Source organism: Rousettus aegyptiacus, unplaced genomic scaffold, assembly GCF_014176215.1.
Source record: "Rousettus aegyptiacus isolate mRouAeg1 unplaced genomic scaffold, mRouAeg1.p scaffold_m13_p_3, whole genome shotgun sequence".
NCBI classification, from domain to species: Eukaryota; Metazoa; Chordata; class Mammalia; order Chiroptera; family Pteropodidae; genus Rousettus; species Rousettus aegyptiacus.
The window spans coordinates 105,972,720-105,985,965 of NW_023416306.1; the positions used below are offsets into that span (position 1 = coordinate 105,972,720).

At 49.2% G+C, this 13,246-nt stretch overlaps 1 gene segment (V, D, J or C); it reads right to left on the bottom strand.

Annotated features, from left to right (window-relative positions):
• Positions 1-8,177: 8,177 nt before the first annotated feature.
• LOC107506178 overlaps positions 8,178-13,246 on the bottom strand; it is a 492,806-nt gene continuing 487,737 nt past the window's right edge. The window contains 4 exon segments of the C gene segment in view: positions 8,178-8,720; positions 9,387-9,494; positions 10,375-10,419; positions 11,907-12,161. Of these exon segments, the coding sequence occupies positions 9,388-9,494; positions 10,375-10,419; positions 11,907-12,161 (407 nt within the window).

Here is a 13,246-nt window from a genome sequence, read left to right on the forward strand (position 1 = left end):
GCAGAAAGCACTTGATCTCAAAGTGTTGATTCGAGGACCTGTTCTTCCACTTATTGTCTGCTGACATTTTGTGGACCTTTTGATTTAAAATTTAGCAAATAATTAATTAGGCATCCAGGCACTGTGTTAAGACACCGCCCTCAATGTCCGGGGTGAGTGCATAACATTGTCTGTCTACCAGATATCTGGCATGGTATTAAGCATACCCCATTATGCGTTCCTATACTCCCATGCGGTGGGCGGGTGGTGTTCTCCTTTTCCAGATGAGGAAATGGAAACTTGGTTTGTAAGCGGTAGAGTTTGAATCTTCTGATTCCAGAGCATTTGGATTAGGCCTTGGATGAGATAAAATAATAAGCACGGGGATAATCATACCTCATACTGTTGTCCCAACAAAACGTAAGTGAAAGTACCTTGTTAATATAACTGCTCTCCAAATGTATCAGTACTCTCATAGCAGTCATCAGAAACGCTGAGAACTGGTCCACACATGTTACTTTTCTCCCTGAGCAGTATGTTCAGTTTTACTGGCTTTCAGCTAAAGCACTGTGGTGGCCAGCGGCAGGCCTTCCTCTTTCCTCCAAGGAGGGAGATCTCCCCAGGAGCCCCCATTAGGGTCCGCTATTCAGCTCTGCTCTGCCTTATTAAATCCCTGGCATGAACAATGTTGTTTTCAACTTTTTATTAATGAAATTTATACATACATGTCAAGGTGCAAATAAAATGAACTCACAGATACCCAACACTCAGCTTTAACAATTATCAATATTTTATCCCAGTCTAGTTGTGGGGTATTAATAATTAACTTCTGGTGAAAGAGCCCATTCTTTCTGTTACTCTATCATCTAGTTAAAAAATATTTGAGAGCCTATTCTGTGTCAGGTGCTAGAGATACAGAGGTGGTCATAACAGAGTTCCTGAGGCTTAAATTCCAGTTGGAAGAGAGCCGGATTAGCATAAATAGAATCATGTTGTAAGTGGAGTGAAAGAAATAAACAGCCTGATGTGATCTTAAATGGGGATAAGGGAGCTGGTGCTACGCAGTGGTCAGGAAGGACCTCTCCAAGCAGATGACATTTAGGCTGAGAAAGAGTTGACGATGGACCAGCGGGAGTGTGTCTAGATATTCGGTAACTTCCTCTTATTGCCAGATGATTGAATAGTGGAGTCTGCATGTGCAAACGTATTGCCTCAAGAGATCACTAACATCAACTTTTATTGAGTAGAGAATGGCTCCTAGATGTTCAGGGCTCTGTTTTGCCATTCTAATTTGATCCTACAGGGGGATCAAGTAGGTTCAGAGTCATAGAAAAGTGAAGGGACATCCAGGCAGAATGCAACACGTGGGGTCTTGGGAGTATCCTGAGACTCCAGTCTGTTCATGTACTCCTTCCTCTATGATGGCTGCATCTGAAAACATCTGCGACTTGGGTGTCCACAGTGCTTGGTGGAAAGCCAGGGGATGCAAGCCTAGTTCACTGTGATCCCAAGCAAGCCACTACACTGTCTCCTCGTCTGTGATGGAGGGAGATAATACCGTGCTTAGACTTACCAAAAAGATCAAAAGAGATGTTTGCTTTGGTGCCGTACAGATGCAGGATATTCATAAAGTTTCTAGATAAAAGATGTCACCACACCCATATCCTTTGGTAAATCAGGGGAATAACTTGGGTCAGCAAGGAGAAGTGAGGACACCCCAGAGATTGCTAAAAATAGTGTCTCGAAGTCTCCATTGGAGAGAAATCCTTGTTAAGGTTAACTCAGTTTCCTCCCATCAAGGCTGGAGGCATGAAATGGAGGCCAGTTGCTCACCACTCTCTAAACCACATTCCTTCATCTACTTAAACTCTCTTAAGTCCTGCCAACCTTACCTTGCATTCTTATGCTCTTCCCCTAAAATTTTATTTTTTTCTCCTCTGCTGAATTTTATGTGGTTCAGGGAAAAGAGACAGGCACTCTCTTCTGCTTCTCAGTGAGATTTTTTAAAAAAAATTTTTGCCTCTAGCACCTGGTTATCTTAGGTGGTCTTCCATCCAAGTACTAAACAGGCCTGACCCTGCTTAGCTTCTGAGATGAGACATTGGGCTTGCTCAGGGTGGCATGGCCATAGGCCATGGACCATGGCTCCACTGGGGCACAAACCCAGGACCCTCTGCGTGTAAAGACGTACTAACCACTACACTATGGAACTACGTCCTCAGTGAGATTTTTGATAGGTTTTGAAAATAGGAAGAGTCTCTCCTTTGGATTCTATTGTCACTGGAATGGGAGCATGATCACATTTCCAGAGCAAATAGGGAGACCAAGCTCCCCTATTCTCAAAGATGGTGACCCCCGTCCTCCCAACCATTTAGAGTATTGGCCTGAGAGAAGATGGCTGCCCAGAGAAGATGGCCACTGGAGGGTACCGTAAAGGTCTGGCTTCATGCTTGTGTCCTGTCAGGGGTCAAGCGGGCTCTTCTGAAGGCAGAGAGCCCGCCAGAGGGTGACAGGGGAGATAAGAAATTAGAATGTTCAAGAATGATGTGGCGAGAGGACTCAAGGAAGCCCAGAGTGCCCTGGGGCCAGAAGTGCTGGCTTTTGTCAGAAACTTGGCCCCAGGGTTGCTAGTGCCTCCTGGTTCTGGAATTCCCCTCCATGCTCTCCTGGAAGCCAGAAGCCATGGAGAGCACAAAATGCACATTGTGGTGTCAACAAGAAGCTCATGGGACCATAGTGAAGGGAGAAGTGGCCATTTATTACGGCAGTGACACACTGGTGGGCTCTGGAGTCCTCAGCTCCTCGGCGCTTTTCTCTCATTGTGGTGGTTGGGTCTGACCCCGCCCAACTGACCCGAACGTAAGACCGCTGACACTGTTTCGTCTTTCTGGGCATTCCCTTATAATTTGCATTTTCATACCCATGACCTCTTTCAATCCTTAAACAACATTGAGAAGTAGGTGGGCTACTTGTTTTTATCTGTATATTTGATGAAAAATTGAGACTCAGAAAAGTTAAAAGCCCTAGGAGGGAAGGCTAGTGAGGGGCTGTGATGCTTACAGGTAACAACTGGTTCTCTGGACCCCTGCCCCAGGACTCATCCCCAAAATATAATAACAAAAACCTCCATCATGAAATTATCGTCATTGACACGCCTCTTTCGGGCTCAAGTCTTCACCGGACTGTTAGTTCCTTGAGGACAAAAACTGTGTGTGTATTTAACAGGAACAGTATTTTATTGAGATATAATTTAGCTCCACTAAAATGCACAAATCTTAGGTGCATTTTGACACATGCATACCCCGTGTTACCATCACCCAGGGCAAGATACAGAACCTTCCACCACCCTGACATTTGCCTCCTGCCCCTCTGCAGTCAGTCCTACCCCAGAGGCAACCACTGTTCCCATTTCTACTGGCCATTAGTTTTGCCTGTTCTTGAATTTCATAGGTATAGAATCATAGAGAGACTGCATCCCAGAGCCTGGCACGCTGTGTGGCACATGGCAGGTGTGTGATATGGAAGAAAGCCTTGGTTCTTAAACTGCCATATGAGAGAGTATTGGCTCCACTGGTAACCTGAGGCTGCCGGCGGTTAGTAACCTGCCCAGGGCATGAGACTAGGAAGTGATAGGTCCTGGACCCCAGCGCAGCCCCCTGATTATGACTTTGCTCCCCCAGGCAGCAGGGCTCCTCGGTCCCTCTGGCAGGACTCCCTTCTAGAAGTCTGTACCAGGGATCCTGATGATCCTGGGTAGATAGTGCCCCCTGCTGCCTGCGGAGCCTGACCCAGACCTTCTCCATGGGATGTGTGTGACAGGATCACACGAACCCGGAGCCCAGGGCAGTGAGTGGTAAAGGGTAGGAGCTTTCTGAATAAAAGTCACCTGCCCTTTTATTTTCCTCGGAAAAAAGGTTTTCCTAAGCTTTGGGGGCTTTCCACCCCAGAATGAACAGACTAAGGGAAAAAGAGGCCTTTTTGATGGAGCGCTGCTGCCCCCACCTGGGTGGCTGAGGACACTACCACAGAGCAGGAGGTTCAAGCCAGCAGTTTTGCGGGTCTCAAGTTCTGGTCTCAGCTTTTAGGCCCCTTGCCTCTCGTTGTCCTGAATCCTGGTCTTCTGGTCTCTGAGAAGCAGACGTCAGCCATGACCATCACCCAGTGTTCCAGCCTCGCCTGCAGTAGGGGCCTTCCTCGGAGAACCAGCCCCCGCTGTGTTTGTGGGGCAGATGTGGTCCCAACACCTCCTAGGGAAAGGTGGGCTGGACATAAGCTTCGAAGGCCTGCCCTGTATTAAGCAAGAGTTTAATTAGGTGAGACCAACGTTTGATCTTAGGGCTCGGTTCAGAAGGAGGAGGGGTGCCAGAGGTGGGGCGGAGGAGGCCTCTCTGCAATGGGGTGGGCGGGGCTGCCAGTCAGCCCCTCCCAGCTTGGTGGCCTTCCTGTTGCACCTGCGGTTGGTGGTATAACGGCACAGCCTGCCTGGCCCCAGGCACGTGGCCTAGGGCGATGGTATCTCTAACTCAATATTTTTAACTCTTCTTTCCAGAGGATGTGGCTTCTGCGGGAGAGCTTCAAAGGGTGCCCTATTTGCCCCTCTCAGCAACCATGACGTCATGGAAATTGGAAGGGGCCGTCCCAAGCCCCCAAACACCTGAAAGGAAGTGGGAAACTTTTTCCACTTCCTGTCCTACTTCTGGCTACTGACTGAATGTCTGACCTGTTTATTAATTGCAAAATGTAGCTCTATGTGTGACACTCAGTGGAAACCTTACACATGTGTGTGTCTGGGTGAAATGAGGCCTGTAAATCAGGTGGCCTTAAACAGAGGCAGGGCCCTGGCAGTCCTGCAGAGTCCTCACCAATCAGCACGCTCATGCACAGAATGACGGCACTGGGTCTCCAGGCCCAACCTCATTCAGAAGCTCTTCTTCCCACACATTGTTCCAGCAAGAAGATTGGAGAAAGTGTTTTAAGATAGGAAATGGAGAAAGAGAACTTTGACTCCTGGATGCCCTGTGTGTTTTCCCAGAGTAACCATCCTCCAGCTGTATTGGATGAGTGCTTTTGTGGGGGCTGCACTGGCCAAGGGGCCATCACTCAGGTTTTACTTTTCCCGATCTTGATAGGTTAAGCTTAGCTCTTGGGAAAACTGAAACAGAGGTTTACCAGGCCATCGCCTCTATTAAACCCACTTTCTCTTCTTTTATGCTCCATTCCACGCCCAGCCTGGCTCTCTCATCAGCGCCCAATCCCACTGATCATTTTTTGATTCTTTTGCTGGTTAAGGGCACATTTAGCATCTGTTGCATGCCAGGCACTGTGCTAGGTGTTGCAGACACATGGATGAACAAGGCCCACTTCCCACCCCAAGGAGCACATAGTCAGGTGGAATTTCTTGTAAAGATGTTACCTGATAACTAAGGTGATATCTGTTTAAGGGCTTTACATTTGACTCTAGGGGAGTTGAATTTTATTGGCTAACCAAGAAGATAATTCTTTAAGACTCAGATGGCTGCATTTCTAAGCATGGGTCATGGCATAGGGGTCATTTTTTTTTGGAGCCGAAGGCCCCACTCAGGTTTTCCTAAGGCATATACTTGCTTAGCCTGCCTTTCCCTTGATGGGGTTGTGATTCTAATTGCACTCGGAGGGCAGGTTTCTGGGTGAAATGTCAGAGAATCTTCTAGAATCTTAGGCTTAAGGTCATGAGAAGTCATTTAGTCCATTCTTTTGCCTCTTGGGCTGGCCTAAACTTAAGCTTTTTGGGGGCGGTGGCACTTCTGTCCAGAGAAATCTGTTCTACAACTGGCCTTGGTGACACTTTCCCTGTTGAGATGGCTGCCTTCCCTCCCTGAAGCTTGTCCCTGCTCATGCGGACTCAGGCTCTTCAGGGCTGGGCCTTGTATGGACCTGATGACCATGTCTTCAGGTTTCCTCAGCGACCTCTTCCTTCCAGGCTGGACAATGCCCTGTCCTTTACTGCACTGAGGGGCCCTGCCACAGTGGCCCAGTGCTGACCCTCCTAGTGGGCTCAGGAGCCCTTCCCCTGGGCTGCCCCACAAGGCCACTTTAACTCCCCCTTGACATTCTCGGCGGGGCCTGGGGCCAGACCTGAGAACAGAGTGGACAAAGTCAAGTGGAGTCTACACCACCCCCTCAGCACACTCACTTGCTCCTGCTCTGCCCTCTGACTCGGCCCAAATGGCTTTAGGCTTAACAGCCTCAGGACTGAGGGAAGGTTCTTGCTGGGATTGAGGAACCCCTGGTTTGAGATGGAAACTTCTCAGTGGGCAGTGCTGACCTCGATGTCTGGGTGGCCCTCTACCCGCCTAAGGCCTGTCACCCTCAGCTTGGTCTGGGCCTGGAAAGAGGGTGCCTTCCTTCCTTCATGGATCTGGGTGGATTCCCCAGTCGCTGCCGTATCACCTCATAGGTCCTCGGGTGGCCTTAAGGTCCGGAGACTATAGGGTCCTGCCCTCTGAGGGCCCTGGGCTGGTGCCACTCCACAGGCTCCCTCGACCTCCCTCAGTCTGGGTCTCCTTCAGGGTTCTTGGAGGGGTCTGTTTTTTGTCCCCTTCACTGCCTTCCAGGGTCTCTGCCCCAAGCCCCCATGTCCCCTTTGGCCTCAGTATCTTCACGACCAACTCTCAGGAGCAGACCTGCCTCCCTGGCCGCTCACTCATCCCTTGCCTGCATATTTTGTGTACAGACCAAAGTGCATTACCACTTTAGGAGGAAAAAAAAAAAAAGTCAAACTAATTTGCCCTAAGTTTTTAACAGTTGATGAACGCTTGCTCTATTAACCCTCCCAGGGGCATTTTCATTTGATAGGGGGAAGAGAATTAATTAAAAGAAATTCCCAATGGTGAAATCTTCGGCATTGTGTCAGACTGATGAGGAGGCAGTTTCGTGTTCTCTGCAGATGGCAGAGCCTGCTTTTGGGAAAGAGGTTTCTGACCTCCTACATGTGAGAGTGAGCTGCTGTGATGGGATTTCCTTTGAGACCTTTCCTGTTAGTAATCTTTAAAGGGACTTGTATTTAGGCTGCAGATGAAATGGCTCAGAGGGAACTGGGGATTCTGTGGTATCCCCAGTAGGGCTGGCCAGGACATGGACTGTGGTTCTGAGTTGTACATAGGCTACCAAATCAGAGATGCATAGAGCTGGAGGCAGCCTCTAGTCTTAACTGGAACTTATGGAGGGGAGAGACATGCCTAGGTCACCTACTGAGCTGGTAGCTCTGTCACTATGAAAAGAAGCAGGCCTGAATTGTAGCTGGAAAAATTTTCATGCTTCTGGCTGATGTAGTTAAAAACACGTGGGTGAACCATAGAGGTATTTGGGGGTAGGGTGCTCTCCCACCCTTGGGAATTGGTAAGCACTCGGCTGTAGTCTTGATAGCAGTAAGAGTGAGAGAGATGGCTGAATGGCCTCTGAGGGGCATTCCTGTCAGCATCCGTGATCCTGGGAGAGGTGCTCAGGTGGCAGGAGGCTCAGGAGAATCCCAGGGTGTCAGGGAATCCCACCTCCTGTCCTCCAGATGAGGGCTTGAGACATCTACTCTCCTTGGCCTGGACCCTGGGCTCAAGGGGACAGAACTCATTTTTCCTTTTCACATCCTCACACCCAAGATGGTGGGAATGTAAGTCTGGGGTCACAGCTTCCTTCCCTCCTTCACTCCTAGACTGGGCACCTGAGGGGCTGGACATTGGGTTGGGGCCCAAGCAGTAGAGCAGTGGGTGGTCCCCAGCTATAAATTTGTGGGGCAATGCACAGTTTTGACGGGAATCCAGTCTGAAAGGAAAGGCAAAGGAAATGCTCCTGGGGGATGAGAGACAGTGGGCAGCATTTGGGAGACACTTGCTGTGTGGTCCCCGCCTGCCAAATTTCAGCTACAGGTCACTACCACCCATGTACATGGGCCTCCCGCCATGAGTGGCCCAGTGGTGTGGCGTGAAAACGGAAGAGCAGGGACCCAAGCTTTTAAGTGGGTTTGCCTGGCCCTCAGCATAGCCTTCTAAGTGGAATTTTTTAGAGGTTATTCCGGGAAGAGGTTTGACTTAAGCAGCTTCTTGAATTAGCGTGTCCTGAATGTCATCGTGGACAGATGCCTTGGTTGCTTTCTGCCTAGCTAGTGATCAGCAGCGAGCCGAAAATGACCCCGACCAAACCCAGTCAAACAGGAGGACAGTCTCTGATCTTCCAAATCACTTTTAATGAAGCCGTGGAAGCAGAACACACAATGTGGCTCAGATACACAGCATAGCAGGGCCTAGATCATGAGAGAGTTTTCCCCACATCTCGGTAGAAAGGGTAATATGTCTTTCTTTATGAACACTATTTAAAAAATATAAGCTCCTCATAACATTCTCCAGGAGCTAGAGCTTAGGAGAAGCCCCTGGGGATCCATCGCCCCGTGGGACGTCAGAGGCAGTCTCCGGGAGGGGTAGGGGCCGTCTCCACAGCCAGGAGAGGCTGCAGCAGCTCCTGCCTTTGCCGGGAATGTTAGGCAGTGACAAGCAGCAGTGAGGGAACAGAGGGGTGGCAGCAGCACTTGGCAGCTCTCCAGCATCTCGATCACAAATATCTGGTAGGATCCAGTTGGTGGCATTGCCAGAGCTGTGGAGGGAGCCTTCTCCTCCATGAAGGCTGAGGGTGTGCCTCTCTGCTTGAAGAGGTGGAGGAGGGTGGTGAGGAGTGAGGGGCAGGGAGCAGTCGGTTCTTGCATTCTTGGTGACCTGGGATGAAGAAAAACAGAGTCAGTCTGGATGCCAAGGAGACAGACCCAGGACAGTTAGGATGCGGCGGAGATGCCTTCATTTGCAGAGCTCTAGGAGCAAATGGACCCTGGAATTCTTTTTGATGGTGGTGGAATGGGATACTCTTGTCAGCAGGATGACCAGGGAAACTGGGGGAAAGAGGCGTGGAGACCCTAGCCAGGAGGAGGGTGTAATGTGAGTACAATATCTCCTCGTGCCAAGGACACGAGGAAAGGAATTGGGAGCCCCATTAGGTTTTGCAGTGAAAGAGGTACAGCAGTGGGCATGATGGAAGATATGACAGAAAGCACGAAGCCACTCATTAGTGTGTGGCTCTTGATGTTACTTGGCCTCAGGTTCTTCATTTCCAAAATGTGGATAGTAATGACTGTTCTTCATACTTTGTAGGAGAGACATGACTCAACCGAGGTGGCTCTTGTCACCCGAAGAGGGTGTTGGGTTATGCAAACGTTCCAGGCTCGTTATTAACAAGAGAAACCCCTAATGGGAGAAAGTGGAGGAGTTTGGTGGGCTCAGACCTAGGGCCTAAAAAGAAGAAGAGCCTGGGTGGAGGTTTGCTTTCAGAGCTTGGGGATCCACCCCAAGACCCTCATACCCCACCTCCCAGCTGCAGCGCCTGCTCACCTCAGCTGGACCACAGCCGCAGCGTCATGAACAGGTTGAACCCGGCCACTTTCAGGAGCAGGATGCGGAACCCGATCACTGACAGGTTTTGGAAGTTTAGGTTCATGTCTGCAAAACCAAGAGGCCATGGTGCTTGGGTGAGCATGCGCACCCAAGGTCTACACAGTGCCCTGTTACATATCAATGGCTTTCCTGAAAGCAGGGTGGGGCGGGTAGGGTGGGCTTCAGCTCCTGGCTCCACTTCTCCCTTTTAGCTTCTGTGCACATTCCCTTGTAAATATATTTGCACATTCCTCAGGGTCAACGGCATTTCATTTTGAAAGGAAAACACTAACTGCACTTGGTCCTTATCTTATTTCTGAGCCTCTCAGGAGATTGAGATGAGGTGGGTGCTCAGAACTTATTGCGATCCCTTGGGTCTGGGCCCCTTAGTGGGAATCCAGTGGCTGAACCACAAGAGTAATGACTCATAAAAACAGCTCAAAAGGAAGTGACTATGGGCCCAGGGTAGGTGATGAGGAGTGATGGGGATCCTTCAGAGACGATATAACCACCTACATGAGTTCTGCTGCTTTTCTTCAAAGAAGGCAAAAGCCCCCTGGCAATGGTGGGCAAATGTCCCTGGGATGACTGGGTTAATTTAGGGTTGTACATAAGCCTGTCACAGCTGGGCCACCCGGAAGCCCTTGTCTTTCCTCACAGTGGAGTGACCGAAAGGAATACAGAAGCCTAGGAGGGGGCCAACTAAAACTTGAGACACTCTCAAAATGCTCAGAATGGAAAAGAAAATTAGAGGTGGTGAGAGGAAGCTAGGAATTCAAGAATGACTCTAGGCACCTCTGAGCAGGGCTCTAACTGCTCTCCCTGTTTCTCATAATTTCATTCTTAGATCCACAAAACCCTTCCCACCTCCCCTATCTGGGCAGAATTATTGTGCGTACATTTCCTCCCCAAATCTGTGCAAAGCTGGGATAGACCCCTTTCTTACCTGTTTGAAAGCTTTTTTCAATCAATGTGGGATCACAGGGAATATCTAAAAAAGAGAAACAAAGAAATTTTCATAGAGTCCAGACCGTGCTGACTCTCCCACCCCAGACCTCTTAGGAGTTGGATAAATGAGTATCTACAGCTTTTCCATGCTTCCTCGTGGAGAGAGCTTGTTGTATATGGGCACCTGCTGGGAAGAGCCGCTGGCCATGTTAGGACCAACATCTTGGCTTCTGGGCATCATTTCATTCATCTAATGAACTGGTTATGCAGAGTCCATGTTACATGACACCAGGCCAGAAGGAACCATCAGACACAGTGGTAGATTCCAGGCTGGAATCCAACAGAGGTAATAGGACACGCACAGAGATGAATGCCCTAAGGGCTATAGATACTTCATGTGTTCCACAAAGGTTCAATCCCTGCACTCCAAATTTGTTCCTTTGTTTTCTCCATCTCAGTAAATGGCACTATTTACTCAGTCAATACTTAGCTGCTCAGGCTACCTTCTTCGATCCCCTCTTTTCCTTCTTATTCCTACACGGTTCTACCTTTGAATCTCAGTGTGGGCCACTCGACTTCCCTGCTGCCACCCTGTCCTGGCTTCCATTGTCTCTCTGCGGCAATAGCTTCTTTTCGGCCTCCACTCTTGCTCCTACAATCCATTCTCCACTCAGCAGAGTGCTTTTTAAAAAAAGTAAATTAGATGTCATTTCTCTGCTTAAAGCCAGAGATAGTATCTGCGAGACCCTACGATCTGGCCTCTGCCTACGTCTCCCATCTCATTTCCAACCACTCTTCCTTTTTCTCAGTCAGCTCCTGTCTCAGGCCTCCACAAGGTCCTCTGCCCTTGGCATGGATGACAACTTCTTACCCTTTAGATCTCAGATCAAATAGTATTTTCCCAGAGGGCCCTTCCCTGACTTTTGTCCCTAAGATGGCTGTTTCCTCAACTTCAAGTTAAAGCATATATTATAATCTGAAGTGATCTAGATTTCCTCTTGCCAATGGATGGTCTCCCCTGGTTGAATGGAGCTTCTCCAGGGCAAGCCTCTCATCTGACTAGTTTACTCTTCCACTTCAGCATACGGCATGTCTTACATGCATAATCAGTGGTTATTGAATGAATGAATGAGTGAGGTCAGGAGCTGGGAAAGATCTTTGGCCAAGAGAAAGAAGCAAGGGGAAGGATCTTGGAGAAGGGCATTAGAATGGGGTCTGGAAGGGTGTTAAGAGGCAAATAGCTGGAGCAGAGGCAGGGAGGTGGGAACTCGGGGTGGGTGAGACCAAGGGCCAGTGCCCTCTCCTGCCACCTTCTCCCCATCTGCTTTTTGCCCAGGATGTTCTATCGCTTGCCAGGGTGGGGCTGACTGGTGCCCAGTAACAAGAGGGTAGGGGGATTTGCTGATAGTTGATGAGGCTGAGACCACCAATCAGAGTAGCATTTAGATACCACTGGCCTGAGCCCTGGGCACGGCCAGGCCTCTTGAAGTGAGGAGGCTCAGCTTGCACTGGTACCAAGGCTGCACTCACCTGAGCTGGAGTAGAAGGTCCCTTGGGAGGTGACATTTTGACATTCAAAATCACTGCTGTTGCTCCATAACAGGACCCCATTGCTCTTGGAATCTGTGGCTCTCATGTCCAGCGCGCCTTGGTTTGTGCTGAACACTGTGGGCTCCGTCACTTGTGACACATTGAGTTTAGAATCAAAATCGGTGAATAGGCAGACGGCAATGTTGGATTGAGGGCTTCTAAGCTGGTACACGGAGGGGTCAGGGTCCTTGATATCTGTGGGCCAAAAAGACCTGGGTTAGGAGGTGTTCATTTCCCTCCTTATTCCAACCCAGGCCTGAGTCCAGATGCCAGTGGTGGGCTAGAGCAGGGCTCTGTGGGGCTGGCGAGTCATATCCTCAGGCTTTAGATGGGAAAGAACATTCTAGAAACCAGCTGTTTGCAACAGACTAGGATTCAGGGATAGGCACAGGCCACGAGTCCCGGCCAAGAGGCCAGGCTTTCAATGAACGCTTTCTGTCTGGCCCTGCCTGCCGTTTAAAGAAACCAGAAATGATCTACTAAATGGCACTGCTCATTCTACTACTTAATGAAACTTCTTACAAAGCTCAGCAGACCTAGTAAACAACAACAGGGCACTGGTAGGACAAAGCAAGCACGGAATAAAGGCCCGGAAAAGCAAACCATGCATCTTGGCATCTGGGTTGGTCTCCCACACTTAGGCTGGGCTTAAGTTGAATGGTAGGTCGCATCACAGGGAGATTTCTCTCATCTATGAAAGATCTGGACTATAAACCTCTGTCCAAGCCCTAGCTCTACCATTTACTAGATACGACGAGGCCTTGAGCAAGTCATGCCACCCCTTAAATCTCATGAATTTCATCTATAAAATGAAGCTGTTGCCTTGTCCACCTTCTTAACCAGGCTTTTCTGAGAAACAGATGAGAGTTTCCCCGTATAAGATTATAGTTAATAAACTGTAAAATATCGAGCAGATCTAAGTAATTGCAGCTATTGATACTACCAGGATACTGCCATGATAATGTGCTACCAAGTAATATACAGTCAGTTTCTACTCTTCACCCCCTGAAAGCAGGAGTTGCTGAAGGCTTTTCCTCAGTGCTAAGAATCATTTTTCAGTATTTCCGTAGGATTTCATGTTTTTAATGCAACTTTCATTGCTTATTCTTTTGGACCTCCTGCTTTCAGAGGAGGAAGCAGAGGTTTGCAGAGAGGAGTCGGGGCCACCCAGAGAGTTTACAGCAGGGTTGGGACTTGAGCTTCCTGCCCCTGTGGTTCTCGGCCCCCACAGTTCCTCCCCGTGCAGACAACGTTTCTCAGACTAGTGATACACCCTACTT